Source organism: Onychostoma macrolepis, chromosome 07 (genome assembly GCF_012432095.1).
Source record: "Onychostoma macrolepis isolate SWU-2019 chromosome 07, ASM1243209v1, whole genome shotgun sequence".
NCBI lineage: Eukaryota > Metazoa > Chordata > Actinopteri > Cypriniformes > Cyprinidae > Onychostoma > Onychostoma macrolepis.
In genome coordinates this window covers 13,624,122-13,644,868 of record NC_081161.1, presented here as the reverse complement: position 1 = coordinate 13,644,868, position 20,747 = coordinate 13,624,122, and the positions used below count along the sequence as shown (strand labels likewise).

The window sequence follows — 20,747 nt, the reverse complement described above, 5'->3', positions numbered from 1 at the left end:
AAGATTCGGCTTTTGCTTTCTACAGTCGCCATTCATTGTGTGCATTTTTGTATTAAAGCCCTGTGCGGGACTGTTTTCTTTATCCCGTTCCCGCTGAATTTCTGGCCTGCTCCCGCAAACATTCTAATATTGAACAGAATTTTTGTGCATCAGGGAGCCACTATCAAGATGCAGAGTATTTAAAGGGGTAATCGGACGCCTATTTTCCACAAGATGATATGATTCTTTAGGGTCTTAATGAAAAGTCTATAACATACTTTGGTCAAAATTTCTCAATGGTAGTGTAAAACAATACCCTTTTTACCTTGACAAAAACAGCTCTTTTCAGAGCCAGCCGTTTTGTTCTATGCCGCTTTAAATGCTAATGAGCTCTGCTCAACCCACCCCCTCTCTTCCGTTGGGTGACAAACCCTTCACTGAGAGACTATAAACTTTAGCTGCATTCGTCTCGGAGCTTGCTAACTAGCATGTTATTAGGAAAGGCGATTTGCTAAGATTCATCAAAAACATTATATTCACTTCTACAGGTGAAGATGGATCACGAATGATTCGAGCGAAGATAGACACATTTAGGTAGATCGGGGGTGCATTCCCTTCAAAAATAAACGTAATCCACTGCGTCTTCAGCGGTGCAGATGTCGGGAGTAAATGACAACTGCTATGTTCATTATTACATCCATCAACAAAACACCTCAATCGCTTAGGAGACATTCTTGTCTACCCCTGCTCTGGCATCGAAACACTGGCGGACTGATGACAACTCACTCAGTGCAGGTCTAAGGTAAAACGTCAGCAGTGTCGCCAGATTGGATGGATGATTTACAGCCCAAAAGCTCACAAAAACCCGCCCACTTCAACAAAAAACTGCCCAAAACTTTAAAGGTCAAAATAATGTGATAGAATATTGCCATGTTAAATCAAGGTTGATTATGGCCATTTTTAACTCCTTAAAACAAAATAATGATGACAAAATAATATAAATATAACAATAGATAAATTTCCCAGCTAAATGGATCAAATCAGGGCAAATACATTAAAGAGAATTACCAAATATGATTAAAGCAGACACTGCCAAATCGGCAATCAAGAAATAAAACGATACCCTCGAAAAAACACATATGCAACATTTTCAAATGTCAACCGTCAGAATGAGCCAATTTAAATGCAAAGAGTGCCCAATATAAGTGATTGGAAAAAGCAACGTAATTAGTAGTACTGTGTTCGATGCGATGATGTATCGACATAGAGATTTGAAGATACGAGAATTGATACAGAGTATTTAAAGGGGTCATCGGATGCCCGTTTTCCACAAGATGATATGATTCTTTAGGGTCTTAATGAAAAGTCTATAACATACTTTGGTTAAAATTCCTCAATGGTAGTGTAAAACAACACCCTTTTTATCTTGACAAAAACAGTTATTTTCAGAGCAAGCCGTTTTGTTGCTTTCCGCTTTAAATGCTAATGAGCTCTGCTCAACCCACCCCTCTCTTCCGTGGGGTGACGAGCCGTTCTCTGAGAGACTGTGAACTTTAGCTGCATTCGTCTCGAAACTTGCTAACAATAGCGAACAGTTATCAATATTGTGGCACGTGCGCTGCAGAATACAAGAACACCGTTTAGCGATCTTCACTTCAATATTCTATTCTCAGAAGAGTGTAATTCATCAAGTGTTTACTTATTAGAGAGAGAGAGACATAGAGAGAGAGAGAGAGACACTGTGTATGTATGAATTACCACCGTTTTTCCATATTTCTCTATTAACAGTGAAGCTGTGGATTTAATTGCTTTAGAAATGATGATGTTGCCAGCTCCTTGTTGAGAAAGACAATGTAGCTCTTCAGCGATTAAGCTATTTAATGGATAAAATTGCGGGGCAGCGCTAAAAAGAATGTCTGTGTGATCTGTGTGACTAAACGTGTGCGTGAGATACAGTGAACTCTTCTAATTTTTATTTTTCAAACGTAGTGTAGCATTTGGACCAATCAGACACACAATTTTTCATTAGATTTAACAAATCAATAAGTCATTAGATTAACAAATAGTCACAGACCCCTCACCCAATACACATTCTGGGTGCCAGTATGTCTGTGAATGACTCCAGGCCCCCGGTTACCATGACAACCAGGACACTTCAGCTGGGCCAGATAAACTTTATGACCTAATGGCATGTTGAGAGTTCTCCCTCTCACCATCTTTGAACCTTAGGAAAGACATTATGCCATAAAAATGGACTCTTCTCTAATTAATTCATAGAAAAACCTTTCTTTGAATGAACACACATATCCTTCAGGTCATTGTGTATATTATTACTGTTCTTGTGTATTGTATACTGTTTTATGCATGCTTATGATAGATCACTAGTTAATATCACCTCACTTATACCATGTTTGGTCTCTATCAATTCTTCTTCGGATGATCTAATTGAGAGGGTATATTATATCTTGATACCTATGCAACATATTAGTGTTCTAAGAATCTTTACCAAGTTTGTATATCAACTTCTGAATCAGTTACATATGCAAATTACCATGCTTGGAGACAAAGAGTCGTAAACTTTCCCTCCAAAAGTTCAAGACACCATTGGCTCTTTGACACCCGAAAGGAGTGACCTTTATAGCAGATAAAGCTCTCACATCAGTGACCCGCCGGCAGTCTGCGGTTTCTTTCAGATACTTTCAACAGTGTGTTGATTCGTGCAATGATAACGTACCAGCAACGTTAAGATGATTTTAATATATTAGAATGAGTACATTACAATATAAATTTATTAGAATGAGTACATTATTTATGGGCTTAAAAACAAGATGCAAACAATCAGAAAATTGTACCTGGTGGGGAGTACACAACGTAAACATGAAACATATGCCATTACCTATATTGTATTGTGTTACAGTTATGGAGGCCCTTCATAATGCAGAGGTCAACTGCCTGCTCTGCCAATAGTTAGCAACGGCCCTATAGTATGCAGTGTTCAATAAACAGCGGTTTTACAAAATTCTTCTGAGGTGAAATTCAGTGCAGTCCCGTATCGTGATACGTATCGTATCGTGACTTTACTGGTGATACACAGCCCTAGTAATTACTAGGGCTGCCCCCTAGAGGCTTGGTCGACCAAAATTTTATTAGTCGCAGAAAAAAATTATTATAAAAAAAATCCACAGGTGAAGTCACGCAGTTCGTAATGGACAGATCGTTAATGGCTATATGGTAATACAGTAGCCTACTTCAGACAGGACATCCAAACACATATCATTCACCTCAAATATGGCTTATCATCTGAAATATGTAAGTATTAGCAACTTTACATGGCAGCTCAATCTAATGTTAACCTAGAGACATGTGCGCTATTCAGTGTCTGTGTGGAGTGTTGAAACTGAACAGTAGCGCTCACTGCAGGACAGATGGAGGTGCCGAAGCGGTCACTTGCTCTTAAAATACTCCTCATTTTTGATCATACAGATAAGAGTAATACATCTTTCAAATCTGTAAAGACTACGTTTATTTGTGTGCAATCACAATAACAACAAAATGCGCTTTTGTAAAATAATGAAAGCAACAGGATGCACTTTCTGCCATCTCGGTCTGTGAACTTGAGCGTGAAACTCCTTTGCCTTACAGACATTAAAAATATATCTATAGAGAGTGAAATGCCTACTTTCAAATTAACCAATTCAAATGGAAAACAAATATTCTCAGATTATGCAATCCATATGAAACATGCATACAGGCGCATCACTACTGCGGAGATGATGAGGCAGTGTCGCCGACTTCATCTTTTAAACCGAAAACAAAGAAAGCGCTAGTTTATCGAATTATTAAAATGTTAATGCAGTCTCCTAACAGTTTTTCACTGACATAATTCAAAATCATCACTGCCGATGCGCTGTGGCAAGCTTTATGCATGTGCTTGAAAGCTTATTAGGCTAAAAAGCAATTAAAGGCTCATTATAATGATTTTAAAAGTTTATTAATTAGGGCTGTGTATCACCAGCAAAGTCATGATACGATACAGCGGCCACGATACGATACATATCACGATACAACTGCACTGAATTTCACCTCAGAAAAATGTAGCAAAACAGCTGTTTATTAAACACTGCATACCTGCATACACTGCAAGCTAACTATTGGCAGAACAGGCACTTGACCTCTGCAGGGCCTCCATAACTGTACCACAGTATAATATACAGTGGGGAAAAAATTATTTGATCCCCTGCTGATTTTGTAAGTTTGCCCACTGACAAAGAAATGATCAGTCTATAATTTTAATGGTAGGTTTATTTTAACATTGAGAGACAGAATAACAACAACAAAAAAATCCAGAAAAACGCTTTTCCAAAAAGTTCAAAATTGATTTGCATTTTAATGAGTCAAATAAGTATTTGACCCCTTCGCAAATCATGGCTTAGTACTTGGTGGCAAAACCCTTGTTTGCAATCACAGAGGTCAGACGTTTCTTGTAGTTGGCCATCAGGATTGCACACATCTCAGGAGGGATTTTGTCCCACTCCTCTTTGCAGATCCTCTCCAAGTCATTAAGGTTTCGAAGCTGACGTTTGGCAAATCAAACCTTCAGCTCCCTCCACAGATTTTCTATGGGATTAAGGTCTGGAGACTGGCTAGGCCACTCCAGAACCTTAATGTGCTCCTTCTTGAGCCACTCCTTTGTTGCCTTGTGTTTTGGGTCATTGTCATGCTGGAATACCCATCCACGACCCATTTCCAATGCCCTGGCCCTGTCCATCGTCCCTTTGATGCAGTGTAGTTGTCCTGTCCCCTTAACAGAACCCCCCCCCCCCATGTTTGACGGTGGGGATGGTGTTCTTGGGGTCATTCCTCCTCCTCCAAACACAGCGAGTTGAGTTGATGCCAAAGAGCTCGATTTTGGTCTCATCTGACCACAACACTTTCACCCAGTACTCCTCTGAATCATTAGCAAACTTCAGATGGGCCTGTACATGTGCTTTCTTGAGCAGGGGGACCTTACGGGTGCAGCAGGATTTCAGTCCTTCATGGTGTAGCGCAGGGGTACTCAAATATAAACTTGAAAGGTCCACTTACCAAATTTCCATTCAGTCCGAGGTCCGGAAAAGTGATGGTCAAATTCCAAATAGAAAACTCCAACAACAACAAAAAAAGGCAATCCCCAGAACTTTCGAACTATACACAAAAAACGACATGGTAGGCCTTTTAGTGTGAAAGGTGACACCTTCTTTGTGCTACCAGTTGTTTAAACTTGGGCATAAAAGGTGTGAGGGCCAGGCAGAGGCACTGATGTAAGTGTTCATTGGTGACATTGGTATGCGTTTTTCACCATGTTCATGGTTGAAAAGGCAGATTCACAGCAGTATGTTGAGGGAAACATTGTGAGAATTTGAAGGGCCATCTTCTGCAGGAGAGGAACACCTGCTGCAGTAACATCTTCGTCCAGAAGGTGACAGGGTCACAGTGAGATTCCTGCAGTGCTAGGTTTTCTTGGAGCTCAATTAGCTCTGTTTGCAGAGAAGCAGCACTGGCCCATGGGAAGACTTTTGTGGCTTCAGTTGAGAATTCTGCAATATTTTTGACAAGAAATGGATTTTCGATACACAGCAAGACTTGTTTTCCCAGAGTGAAATCGTCAAAGTGAGTTTGGAAATTTTTAATCAGCTTGTCCAGGAATTCAGCATAATTGTGATGGTGATGTTTTCCTGCAGTCTGATCCAAAAGTTGGGAAGTGAAGCAGGTCCTGCTGTAAGTCACATTTGAACACCTCCAGCTTTCTCTGGAAAGCACGGACAGCTGACATGAGGCCACACACTGTGCTGTTTTTACCCTGGAGCTTCATATTAAGGTAATTGAGATGGGAAGAAATGTCAGTTAGAAAAGCAACAATTTCCATTTTCTCTTCATCCTTCATGAAATCCACAAACGGTTTGGCTTTTGCACTCTTCTGATCCAACAGAAATGTCTCCAGCTCTTTCCGCAGTGCCCAAAACCGCTCCAGTACCTTGCCTTTACTAAGCCTTGCATTCACCTCTATTAGAAATGAGCGCAACAAATGATGTTGCAGAGCAGAGGATGCTCTCAAATAGTTGACAAGTTTCATGACTGTTGTCATGACTTCAGAGTACCTTTCTCCAAGACTGGCACACAAAACCATCTGGTGAATTATGCAGTGGTATGCCATGAGGTCAGGGTGGTGAGCTCTCAAGCGTGACACTAATGCCCTCTCTCTCCCAATCATACATGGCGCTCCATCAGTAGCAATGCAAACAACATGCTTCAGGTCTAACTCTCGGTCTCTAAGCATCTGTGTCACTGCTTCATAAATCTCATCCCCCCTTGTGTGTCCATGGAGGTTTGTGAGACCCAAAACATCTTCATGAAATTCTCCCTTTTCTTCATCAAAAAATCTGACAAAGACCATGAGTTGTGCATTGTCTGTGTTGTCTGTAGATTCATCCACAGCCAATGAAATGAATTTGGCTTTTTTTTAGAGCAGAGCTAAGTTGTTCAAGCAAATCATCAACAAGTATTTCAGTTCGTCTTGCAGCAGTGGAATCAGAACAGGGTATTTGGCTTATTTTCTAAATTATTTCATCCTTTTGAGTCCCTTCAAACAGAGCAGTCACCACTTCACTCATACACTCCTCGACTATTTCAGCATCAGAGAAGGGTTTCTTGTGTTTTCCCAGGACCCATGCTACTCTTAGTGAGGCTTCCGTTGCCCGCTCCTGTTGTGTGGCTGATCTAACTATTACACTGCTTGTAGCTTCATAGGATGATTTCAGCTGGTTTATTTTTGTGGTCCTTAACTCTGTGTTCTGAGGGTAATTTTGTTCAAAATGTGTATGCTTGGTTTCATAATGGCGTTTCACATGACCACTTTTGATGATTGCTACCGTGTCATTGCAGATTAAACACATTGGTTTTGTGCTTCCCACGGGGAGCACGAATGCATATTTTTCTGTCCACTCACTTTTAAACTCGCGGTTTTCTAAATCAACCTTTCTTTTCTTATCAACAGGCAGCTTTGAGCACGCCATTTTCACTTTTAGTCAGCAAAAAAAAAAAAAAAAAGTCAGTTGCCGATATTTGCACTGCTTGCAAACGATGAGACTGCCTGTTCATCTGCCTGGCCCAGAGCACGTAACCCGTGGATAAATCTCGCTGCCTTCAGTGACTGAGTGAATGACATTGCTATAGCGACGCTGTTACAGCTGCTGTGATTGGACATCGATGAAGCAGCCAAACCGAGTAGAAGCCTCAAAGATATATAGCGCGGAATCACAATTGCGCACTGCACTGAAAACTCATTTGGATTATGATTAAAATAGCATGTTGATTTTGGCATCGGTCCAGATTTAACCGTGTCTGGGTCCGGATACGGACCGGAGTCCGCCTATTGAGTACCCCTGGTGTAGCGTGTTACCAGTTGTTTTCTTGGTGACTATGGTCCCAGCTGCCTTGAGATTAGGGCTGAACGATTTTGGAAAATAATCTAATTGCGATTTACCAATATTGCATTTTTTAAAGCTCTTTAAATCATTGTATAGTATGACCAAAACAATATTAGATAGATTAAACATAAATGTTCTTTTCTATAGGCCAGGCCTATGTTACGATGAAATTAGGTGATGCATGAATTGATATGAATGACATTATTTATCAACTACAATCAATAGTATACTGACTGATTTGTTGAACTTCCAGCCTTGTAAGCATGTAATAATTATGACAACATAAAGCACTGACAAATAAGCCTGGTGTAAACATTATTATGAAAGTCAGTAACAAATCACACAAACTAAAGTAGATTGCAGAAATATAAAAACATATCTGTTGCTTTACCACACTCAGTATTTAGGTAATTAATTCAAAGTCACTGTAATAAACATATGTAAACATGTGGATTGCACTTTTTAATCACTGTCTGTTAACTTTAGACAGACTTTAAATAAATAAATAAGAATATATATATCTCATCATGTTTTCAACACGAGCTCAGTGAAATGTTCTATGATTGGGTGTTAATATTCTGATCAGTAATTGGTTAAAGCCAACGTGGCTGCCACTGCCTCTTACAAAAAGATCAAATATTTTTATCTTTGGCGGCACCTGCAGCGAAGCGCTGTGCTCATGGAAGCGGCATGATTTTGGGTGCACGAGCACAGCTTGCGCTCCACCTCTGCGCTGCCAGCGAAACCGCCCGCGGTTTGCCGCTTTCCGCATGTCTCCCATTGAAAATGAACTAGACATTCGCGACTGCCGCGTCCCATGTGAAAGGGTCTTAATATTAATACATTATGCTTTCTCTCGCCGTACTTTGATGTCATTCACCGATCGATCTTCCAAGTCGAACACACCTCTTTACTCTCGCGTGTCACGTGACAGAGTGTAATCGCAGCCTCTGCGGTTGAAAAATCGCGTTTATTCATATCGCGATATTATCGCAAATGCAATTAATCGTTCAGCCCTACTTGAGATCATTGACAAGATCCTCCCGTGTAGTTCTGGGCTGATTCCTCACTGTTCTCATGATCACTGAAACGCCACGAGGTGAGATCTTGCATGGAGCCCCAGTCAGAGGGAGATTAACAGTTATTTTGTGTTTCTTCCATTTGCAAATAATCACACCAACTGTTGTCACCTTCTCACCAAGCTGCTTGGCGATGATCTAGCCCATTCCAGCCTTGTGTAGGTCTACAATCTTGTCCCTGACATCCTTGGACAGCTCTTTGGTCTTGGCCATGGTGGAGAGTTTGGAATCTGATTGATTGCTTCTGTGGACAGGTTGTCTTTTATACAGGTAACAAACTGAGATTAGGAGCACTCCCTTTAAGAGAGTGCTCCTAACCTCAGCTCCTTACCTAAAGACACCTGGGAGCCAGAAATCTTGCTGATTGATAGGGGATCAAATACTTATTTGATTAATTAATATGCAAATCAACTTATAACTTTTTTTAAATGTGTTTTTCTGGATTTGTTTTGTTGTTATTCTGTCTCTCACTGTTCAAATAAACCTACCATTAAAATTATAGACTGATCATAATTTTGAAAAGTTTCCCCCACTGTAGGTAATGGCATATGTTTCATGTCTACATTGGGCACTCCCCACCAGGTACAATATTTAGATTTCTTGCATCTTGTTTTCAAACCCATAAATAATAATGTACTCGTTCTGATAAATTTATAAATGTACTCATATTAATATATAAAAAAAAAATCATCTTAACATTGCTGGTAGGTTTTCATTGCACAAACTAACACACTCTAGATTTGAAATATAAAAATAACAATTAGAAGCATTCTAAACTAATGCGCTGTATTTACTGTCTCAAGCACATACGTTCACTCACACAGATCACGTTGCGGCTGCACACAGACATTCAGCAACAATCTTTTTAGCAGTGCCTCGCAATTTTATCAATAAAATATCTTAATCGCTCAAGAGCTACATTATCTTTCTCAAAAAGGAGCTGGTAACATCATTGTTTCTAAAGCCACAGCTTCACTGTTAATAGAGAAACGCGGCAAAATGGTGGTAATTCATACACAGCCTCGCTCTCTCGTAAATGATCAATTAATGAATTACACTTTTCTGAGAACAGAATATCGAAGTGGAGATGGCTAAACTGCAAGCTAACCGGTGTCTTCAGAAAGCAAGCGCGTTTATTCAGTGGACAGAGCGCGCGTACAGATGGTTGCCAGGTACAAAAATAAGTAACACTTAGCAGATATTTCCGTATTGCGCAAGTGGGAAGCTCTGTTTCGGGGATTACGTCTCCTTATATCAGGCAACCCAGCTGTGTTCCTCTGCGGCCAAATTAAACCTTGTTGTAGCCTATATATTATGCTCTATTCATTATTTTTTAAAAACCTAGCACTTTTCTACTCCGTTTTAAACTGTGTTCTTGTATTCAAATTAAGCACGGTCCACACGTGCCACAATATCGATACAGGGCCAGCTGTACTGTACTGATACTCGTATCGTCAAATCTGTGTGACGATACATCGTCGTATCGATGTATTGAACACAGCACTATTATTAATAAACATGCGATTAGTCGACTAATGCTTAAAATGAACAACTACTAGTCGACCAGAAAAAAACCTTAGTCGAGGGAAGCCCTAGTAATTAGTAAGTATTTCACACTCGTTCATGCAAACACCATACCAGTCAAAACAGTGTCATTCATTGAGACATACTGTACGATAACTCGACAAAAAAAAACAACAACAACAACAACAAGCAGCTTACCTTCGTGTCACACTATAACTTCACACAGAACTAGAGGAAGTCTTTCGTGAAGTATATTGTAGAACATAATACTTGCACAGTCAAAACTAACAAGCCCAGCATCTTTCAAGGATATAGCCTACCAATCTGGACCGTTTAAAAGATAAAAGACAGGATCGTATAGACCCAGATATTTAGTTTCGATTTTGATTAATTCAACTGTGCTCTGTTTTCGGAGTTGTATTGATATTATGAGCCTTCGCGTCATCTCCCTCCATGGGGAGGAAAATTCTCCGCAAATGCAGACATGGTAATGTTTACGCGGCGCGATGCAACGCGACGTGTAAAAAGACAGTATAAGTCATTATAATCAGTAATTATGTCCCCACTGGATGCAACAAATGCCTCGTTTATAATGGGTTTTATTGTTTTGGTCTCGTCGCACCGGGACACGGCATCACAATTCAGCCAGTCACAGAGCTTCTCAGAACGATGAGCTTTGTAAAAATCGATGCATTTCAGAAAGGCGGAGCATAGAGGAGCAACAATAATGTACAGTATTGGGAAAATAATGTGTGTTTTTTTTACCTCCCGTGGGTTAAAGGTTTGAAATATTGCATAAATTACATTTGACTGAAATGCTTGTATTGAAACATTTTGCATTCTACCTATGATAAACTGTGGTAGATGTTAAGTTTTGTGAAGGATGACCACTGGTAGGAAGCCTTTTAGCTGTATTTAAGACCAATCTGCATAACAGTGACTGTAAAATATGTATTTTAGGAATGATAATGACATTTCGAGTTTTGATATTTGGATGTGCTCATTGCACTACTCTGGGGACTACTTTAACCCCCCTCAAACCCAACAACCCCACCCACCCTTATGCATATGAACGAACCGGCGCGCGGAGGGTTAACGCCGCTGCATTCAATTTTATCTTTAGATGGTAAATTTAGATTTCAAATTCAATATTGATTTTAGAACTGTTGAAATTATTTAGTGTATGTAACGCAAATACTTTATAAGTAACTGTAATTAAATTACCTAAAAATGAACAGTAATCCCTTACTTTACTTTTTCAGTGGATAAGTAATTTAATTACAGTAACGCATTACTTAGTAACGCATTACACCCAACACTGATACTGACATTATCAGAATTCGTCCTTTAAGTTTTCATTTTGCATTCAGTAGTAGATGTACAGTGAGCAGTTGACTTGCCCACCGGGAAAAGTCCTGGTTCTCCCTATGGCCAATTCATCATTGATGTATGTGGAAAGATGCAGTCAAGATTTAATTAATAAAAAAAATAATAAAAAAAAATACTGCCCTCACCTTTACTAACTCTTTGTATTTTTCTTTCAGCTGCTGGTAGAGGATACCGTATTTCTCCACAGGTATGAGAGAAAGGGTGCTCTTAAACTCACTGGTCTTGCTCTCCAGAGCCCAGCGTGATAGTTTAGGCAACAGTTTAGTACAGAGCCACGAGAATTTAGGGTAAGCTACTCCATCACTGCACCACTGCTCAGGCGTCAGAGCGTGAAGAGACAACATCCTGTAAATGTAACTTTGCAAAATAAGTTGTTGACATTTCCACATTCATGAACAATCTACATTTCACATAAAAATATACACACAATTCCATTCTAAATTATAATTAAGCATCTAAATTATTCACACTGTCGTACACTAGCAATGAAAGGCTTTAATATCAAGCATATCTCAATGTAGCAAAATAATTTAACATTTTTCAATAATATTTCCTGTATTTGGAGACCAAGTTTACTATTACCAATAATGCTTGAGCCACTGGCGTGGTTTACTCTAAAGCAGTGGTTCTCAATTCCAGTCCTTGTGCACCACCGGATTTTCTACAGGTTTAATAGATAATTAAAGTATGATATGTGTGTGTGTGTGTGTTAGGGCTGCTCGATCATGACAAAAATCATAATCACAATTATTTTGGTCAATATTGTAATCATGATTATTTAAAACGATTATCAGTGGGCCATATGACCAAAACTTTATATGAAAGATTTTTTTTTTTTAATGCAAGTCTCTAGCTATTCAATTAACAGCCTACTAGAGAAATTGAATAGCCTAATGTAAAATAAAACATCATAGTCTTCACTGTTTCTTATTAAAGCTACAAAAGTCCTTTAGTCAAGAGCAGTGAGTGATTTTGAATTTGTCTTTTGTTGTTTGATTAATATAAAGCACAGTCGGCAGCAGGAATATAGCCCACTGTCACTTTAAGAGCAGCACGGATCCAATTTACTGTTACACATGTATTTTCATTCTCAACACTTTACGTTCATTTATTACATAACCGAAGAGGGTTTACGTGAATAATCATTAAGCGCCACATTTTGACAAATTTTTGTGTGTATTTGACCGTTTAGGCGCAAAAAGATGACTTTACATGTCCGTGTTATGTTCCGTCTCTGAGCGCACAAGTTACACAGTGATCTTCAAGAGGAAGCGCAAGTTCTCTTTCACGCTTTTAAATCAAGCACTTCACATTTTGCAAAAGCTTCGTTACACAATTTTACTGATTTGCACGTGAAATTGGGCTTTTATGGAGGAACAAAAGTGCACAGCCGGAAAGGGGGCAGAACGGGCACAATAATCGTTTTCTCTTGATTACTGTATTTTCATAATCGTTGGAGGCGGAAATCGAAGTTGAAACTGAATTTCGATTAATTGCACAGCCCTAGTGTGTGTGTATGTGTGTTTATGTGAGGGGACTAAGTGAGTGTCATAAGTGTAGGAAAGGGAATAGACTAAGTTTTATTATAACCTATTATCTGATCCACACTCCGGAGCAGAAGGGGGTGGTAATGCACCTCACATCGGGCTCACGTCGGCGGTAGTTTGCCTGATTCAACATGTTGAATTGGCGTCGGGACCATCGGCGAGAGGGAGAACTCTGATTGGATGTTCAGTTTAGCAAACTAGTCGGTGCCCGACAGTGTTTTTCTTCCAAAAGCACCTAACAACAAATTTAGCCATTTTTAAAATTTATTTGGCAACTTTTAGCAACTTTTGATAAGTGACTCAAATTAAACTTATTATTATTCATTAATTGAGTTTGTGGCCAAACCAGCGCTGATTGCCTCTGTCCTGGACCCTCGCCATAAACGTTTTTTCCCACAAGCGCAAAAAAAAGCCACAAAAGCAAAACTTACTGAAATGTGTTGCTTTGGAAATGGCCACTACGAAAGGAGATGTGAAAGCGGTGTCTTGTGCCCAAGCTGGAGATATACAACCCAGCCAGAGTAATACAATATATACAAGATATAAAACCCACCCAGCTTGAGACTCGGCACTCTAGTGAGGCGTTATCTCTGCATTCCCGGGACTTCTGTGCCATCTGAGAGGGTGTTTTCTGCTGCGGGGCTAACTGTCAACAGGCTGCGCTCCAGACTATCCCCTCAGCACATAGACATGTTACATTTTTTAAATAAAAACTAAACAATTTGTGGATTGAGGTAGGCCTGCTATTTTAATTTGACGAACTTAGTCTGATGGAAAAAACTGCCGTTTCTTCAAAGCTTCAGAAGGATTCACTGTGTCTTCGTTTTGTCGTGTTAATATATTTAAAGGCACAGTATGTAAGTTTTCGCCACTAGAGGGCGCTTATTCAAAACAAACAAAGAAACAGAGGCATAGTTCCTGACTGAGTGTGGAATCATGAGAGTTGTTGTCTTCATTCCCACAGCCGATGCAATCCGACGGGACTCGGGCAGAAATCATGTTCATGGATGAGCTAATGCATTAAAGATTTATTAACATCATAGTATGAAGCAGAGTGAGGCAGAAAGCCATCGAAATGAAACGAGGCCGCTAAACGAGCGCAAAGATTTTGACGAGCGTGACACACAGCTCGAAAGCAGCGGAGCTTTTATTATGCCACAGTCGACCACTTCCGCCCCTTCTGGTTGTGCTTATGTGGGGTAAACCAGCGCTGTTTTATCATACTAGATACATTTGAAAGTTCGGTAAGACTTTACTTGAAGGGGTGTGCATAAGATTGACATGACACCGTCATTAATAAGAAGGAAATTTTATGCATGTTTATGAGATCTGTCATGAAGTGTAATTCACTCAGTTATGTCATTTTTAATGCAAAGATGACATTGTTTGTGATGTTTTTGTCATGAAAACTTGACATTACCAAGACAACATAACCTGTCATAAATCTGTCATAAACATGACAGATGAGATTAATTAAACTTAAGAAACTACAAACTTTATGGGTTAACATTATATTAAACTGTCAGTGTTAATACTCCGTCAAATAGAAGCAATCAAAACCAACAAAAGAGCAACAAAACATGCAAGCACTATGACAAGCTTTCAGTTGTTTGTCTTAATTGAATGGTTTGCATACATTTGTAAAAAAAAAAAAATTGAATTTTATATAAATTTATACTTTCTTTGGAGCACCCAATCCCACCCCTACCTTAAACCTACCCACCTCTGAAAAATATAAAACATGTAACAGGCAAATATAAGTGCAGTCACAGGTATTTATTGCAGAAACTGACCGTAAACAAGCAGTATAAAAGCATTACAAACAAGTAGTGTTGTATTCCAAGTCCTTCTGAAGCCATACATTTTTTTCGGCCGATTCGACGGTCGTCGGTCAGTCGGGCCATCTGATCATTCAGATTGGCTGCTCAGCTGGCGAACCAGTGTGCGAGAAAAGGCGCAGAACGGACGTACTACTTGACCGTCAGGTGTCGAGCGTCGGCTTGGTGTGTCAGGACAACTTTGGACCCAGACGCTACCGACGTGAGCCGACCCCACAGTCTGCTTTCGTCGCCATCGGCTTGGTGTGTACCGGGCTTAAAACACAAGGTTTTAATCGCTGAAAATGATCCCGCTCCACTAATGTGCGCACATCTCATTCAAAAGCATACTCCCGTTAGGGGTGGACGGATCGATCCTAAAGTATCGATACTTTCGATACTGATGTTGTATCGAAAGGATCGATCCTCATATAAAAATATCGATTCTAAAGTGCATTTTTGTAACCACTAATTTTATTTATCAAGAAACTTGGTGCATAAAATAAGCTTCTAAGTGGAAAAATAGACTATATTAGCGAATAATAGAGTATATGTCGAACGTCACCTGACCAAACCTGGAAAACAGGTCTCATCGCTTCCGCTTGTCGGAGAACGTATTAATAGCAGTATTAAATAAACTGGCGATATCAATGGACTTAGGTAATCAGTTAAATTAGCTAGCTGTTTAGCTCATGTAGCGCGTCAATTCTGCATGGTATGTAAACTATATTCTTTGCTGTATTTTCCTGTCAAAATAACGGAGTTCCTTTGGAATTCTTCAGCTTTTAAGAACTGCCGGGTTCTCTGGTAGTAGGCGGAGCTAATGCACAAATGACAATCTCATTGGCTGGCGCTCACCTATTATCGTCCCTGTTTTGATTTCAGCAAATCAGTTAGAGCCAATGCAGACAACATGATTAATATTCATGAATCCAGCAGCTCATTAATCCTTATATTGTTCTTAGTAGAATTCATAGTATGATTTTTATCTTATCAGTATTATTGATAGTTTTTTCCCCATTTTTACAGAAACACTGAATGACAAAAAAAGCACCACCACCAGTCCAAAAGCCCAATTTATACTTCTGCGTCGAACCTACGCTGTAGCCTACGCAGAGACACACAGGCCTGCACCGTAACCTACGCCGTACCTGACGTACACCTCTCCAAAAATCTAACAGCGCGGACCGCAAGCGCTGTGATTGGTCTGCTAGAACCCCTCCCTCCGTACGCACTTGAGTTTTGTGTGCGTTTATGAGCGCTGTAATATAGTTTAATGTTACACCTTCTTATTTAAAATAAAACAAAGCAAAGAACAAGTGTCTTATTTATTATACTACATAGCATTATACATCACTAGTTGTCTGCGACAAACAATGTTGATCTGCCGTGGTACACGTCCTTGCGGAGATTGAAAGAATGCCATCTTCTCCTGTTCCGTTGTTGTCTCCTTTTTGTAGATTTAAATAATGATTTAATGATTTGATATTTATTTTCCGCCGTCACGGCTATGCTTCTCTCACGAGCCGCTTCTTCTTCGGCTTTTGCCGTGGTACTGCGGGTTCACAAACAACATGCCCATGGACACTGCGGACTAGCGGCCCGCATAAACTGCACGTCGACGACGACGACGACGCACAAGTATAAATGAAAACCGTAGAGGCTACGGCGTAGGTCCGACGCAGAAGCATAAATCGGGCTTAAGTTCAGTTAAAATGACTAAAATGTATTCATACATGGTTACCAAGTTTTAATTCTAATTGCTAAATAATTTATTATTTAGTTCTATCACTAAATAATACTTTATTATCATAATATATTTATAATGCTTGACTGACTGATGTTAAGAGTGTACATTTAGATATTTAAAAAGATGTGCCATTTTCCAAACATTATATATTATATTTTTTGTTTACTCGCCAGACTATCTATCTATCTATCTATCTATCTATGGTGAAGCACACCATAAAATAATTGTATCAATTCATACAGGGCTAGTAAGTAGTACATACAGCTGTATAACCAGATACACACCCAGGTATCGGATCAGTACTCTGTATCGCCGATACCCTGAGCCTAGGTATCGGAATCGGTATCGGGAAGGGAAAAAGGGTATCGGAACATCTCTAGTGTCTACTTTGAAGGCATCTTGAATAAAACAGCTTCATATTTAACGGGGCATAACGCATCACTGTTTCCACACAAATATGAAGCAGCAATAATCAGAAATGTTTCAGCAAATAATATTAGAATGATTTCTGAAGGATCATGTGACACTGAAGACTGGAGTAATGATGCTAAAAATTCAGCTTTGATCACAGATGCATTTTAAACTATATTTTAAAATATATTAAAATAGAAAGTAGTTATTTTTAATTATATTTCACAATTTGAAAATGTTTTTACTGTTTTTTATTTTTATTTTTTTGTTCAAGTAAGTGCAGCCTTGGTGAGACATATTTAAAAAATATTACAAAATCTTAATAACCCCAAACTTTTGTGTACATGTAATATTTATTTTAAATAGGCTGGTTTGTGCAAGTAAATTTATTTAAACTGGTTGTTGAAAGTTCAAATAGATTGTGTTATGTTCTGTAATTGCTGTTAATAAATCTGACAGAAAAAAATATGCTAAAGTTTCACCTTTAGAGGTACAACAGCCTGGCAAACTTTTACAAAAATTAACCATGGTTTTATTACAGTAACCACAGTTTACCACTGTATTTGTAGTAAAACTGCAGTAACCACAAATTTACCATGGTATTAATAATAATAATAATAATAATAATACATTTTAGTACTTATGTAACACCATGTTTATTTTTCTTGAGGTACCCTCAAAGGTACACCTTATCTAACCTTAAAGTATGCATACTTGTATGGTACTAATATGCTCCCTTTTATTTCTGACAGTGTAATCAAACAAAGGCCTATGAAATGTAAAAAAAAAAAAAAAACATGGCTTTAAAATCTAATTTTAAGTGAGTATAATTACTGATTATATTCTTTTAATAATTTAAAAGATCAGTTTAGTTTAGTTTAGTTTAGAGGTATCGGTATCGACGATACTGGCCTTGAAAATATCGGTATCAGATCGAAAATAAAATAAGAGATATCACCCATCCCTTACTCCCGTCCCGTAGAATAACGCAATCGGTCACGAGACATACAAAAGCCAATAGCATTTCACAACAGCATGACGCGATCGGTCAAGAGACATTCAAGAGCCAATAGCATCGTGAATGTGTAATAATAAAACGGTTATAGGTGCACACCGTGATGGTGTCTTAGGTAACGTTAGACTTATCCGTGATGTAAAAAAAAGCATGTCAAGAAAATATAAATGTGCTGGATGCTGTAATTAACTGATTTTGCAGTGATATGGACCAAACGCTGCATAGCTTAAACCACCATTGTACTGTTTTCATTTAATTTTGGGTGACTCGATCTTCAAATGCAATAAAATATCATTTTTTCAATTTTAACCATTATTATTATTATTATTGGATGATTGATTTTATTTCTCTAACACTTGTTTATCTTTTTTACAACATTTGAAATATTGAAAATATATTCATGACGTTATAAAATACAGAGTATTAACACTTAATGACATTTTCATGACAAATTCAATTTGTACCACTGTAGTTGTGGTCAAGAAAAATATTCATGACACTGTTATAAATTTATTTGACAGAGTATTAACACTTAATGACATTTTAATGACAAATTCAATTTGTACCACTGAATAAAAGTGGTCAGAAAAATATTAATGACAACTATAATGGCCTCATGACAGCTAATTGGCAAAACCAACCACATGACAGTTTAATGTAATGTTAACCCATAAAGTAAGTAGTTTCTTAAGTTTGATAATCTCATCTGTCATGTTTATGACAGGTTATGTTGTCTTGGTAATGTCAAGTTGTCATGACAAAGACACTGACGGGTTATAATGTGATGGTTTATATCAAGTTGTCATAAAGACATCTCAAACAATGTCATCTCTGCATTAAAAATGACATAACTGAGTGAATTACACATAATGACAGTTGTCATAAACATGCATAAAATCTCCTTCATATTCATGCCATGATTATGAAGGTGTCATGTCAGTCTTATGTACACCCCTTCAAGTAAAGTGTTACCGAAAGTTCTGTTATAATGCTACTCTGTGCGGTTGTCACCTGTCTAATAAAACGCATAACATATTAAAGCGTCTTTGGTGTTTCCATGTTTTCTACAAAACAAAACCGGAAATCAAGGGTGTATGACGTCATTGGCAGGCGACACAATGACACTATAGACACGGTCCGTTTCACTAGTTAAAATAGCCTATTTCTCTGGATTTAAACATTCTTCGAAACATTTGAGATAATGCAAGTACACAAGTCAGCAAAATATACAACACTGTTCTAGTGGTTTTTTGGATATTTGAATAACAAAATCTTACATATTGTGCCTTTAAGAGAAAAATATTTAGTGTAGGCCTATTTATTTTGTTACTTTTTATTTATATTATTCTGTTTTTCTGTCAGAAATGCTGCAGGTGTGCGAAAATCTGACTTGTGTCTGTTGTTGATCTATTCTGTTTGCACATGTTAAAATAAACCTGTGAAAAAAGTGTTTGTATATTTAATGGGTGAAGACACTCATTAATTCTATTTTTATTCAATGCTAATTTAATATTCTAATCTTATCAGTTAACAGTTAATGTTGAAATAACAAGTGGCGGTTGTCGGTTGGGAAAATTAACCGAAATGAACATCCCTATAAGAGAGACATGCAAAATATGCAGAGATATGAGGTATGAGAACTGGAATTGAGAACCACTGCTCTAAAGCATCTGGGATAAATTAACTCATAACTACAATTTCTGGGGAAAATGCTTAAAGACTCATTAAAATGGCTTGACAGGCAGTTTTTTTCCTGTACTGACACATTTCCTACTGAAACAGGAAGTTAAGTGGGATATATCAAACTGATCATTTTAAATAAACAAAAACAATTTATTCATCGTATCTCTTGTGTTAACTGTCTTTTGCTCTGTTGGGTTAAATGTAACCAAGTAAACAAAAACCAGTCAAAAGTCCAATGTACTCATTGACCCATTTTTCTGTTTTGAGGTGTTTAAAATTCCATACACACTGAAAGGTTAATTAGCATGATGATAGTCAAGCTATGATATCTAATCTGTTTTTAATTTCCATTCAAGTTGACACTTACCATTCCTCTGGCTTTAACTGCAGCTGGATTTGATAAATGTTACTGCTCTTGACAATAGTCTGTCCCACATCGGTCTCTTCAAAAGGGATAAATGTCACTGCATGCCCAACAATATCTTTGAAAAAAAAGAGAAAAAAAGTCTAAAGCCAACGAGAAAAAAGACAACATATCCAAATGGTCTCGTGCTGTTTGTCACCTTTTATGATAACCTCTTTGTATAGACACTCTCCTGTCTTGTTCACTTTGGGAATAAGAGTTCTGACTCCAACACACCAGCGTCCTGCAGTTTCATGCTCCTTATCCACAATATCAGTGTGAAGAAACATAGAAATATCAGCAATCTTAATACTGGTCCCCAGAAGAGGAGATAAAACCTGAATTAATTCCGCAGTGTCCACGTCCCTGTACTCCGTCTCTGTTACGCCACACAGTCTCTTATTTACTACATGTGGCTTCTTGATCCAGACGTCAGCAGCGGGCCACAGGCTATCTGCGCTGCGCATGTCTGTCATGTTTATTTCAGAAGGCTGCGACATTCTTTCGACCTCAGTAAAATATATAAAAACAGTAGAACGTTATTACCAGAGTACCGTCCACTACAAACCACAAGCACAACTATTCTTCTTCTTCTTTTTAGTTTTCTGGCGGTTACAGGCCAACGTTAAGGTGCATAGTACATACTGCCCCCACAAGTCTTCTCCTTCTCCTTCTGTGGTTAAA

General features: G+C 38.5%; 1 protein-coding gene across 2 annotated transcripts in view; it reads right to left on the bottom strand.

Moving 5' to 3' along the window:
• The window catches only part of trmt44 (tRNA methyltransferase 44 homolog), a 126,704-nt gene extending 105,957 nt beyond the window's left edge, over window positions 1–20,747 (bottom strand). For both annotated transcript variants that reach the window (XM_058782954.1, XM_058782955.1), the window contains exons 1-3: window positions 20,224–20,747; window positions 20,028–20,142; window positions 11,563–11,782 (exon numbers count right to left, since the gene is read on the bottom strand). In XM_058782954.1, coding sequence (XP_058638937.1) covers window positions 11,563–11,782; window positions 20,028–20,142; window positions 20,224–20,563 — 675 coding nt within the window. In that variant the 5' untranslated portion in view covers window positions 20,564–20,747. The remainder of the gene's footprint in view (window positions 1–11,562; window positions 11,783–20,027; window positions 20,143–20,223) is intronic.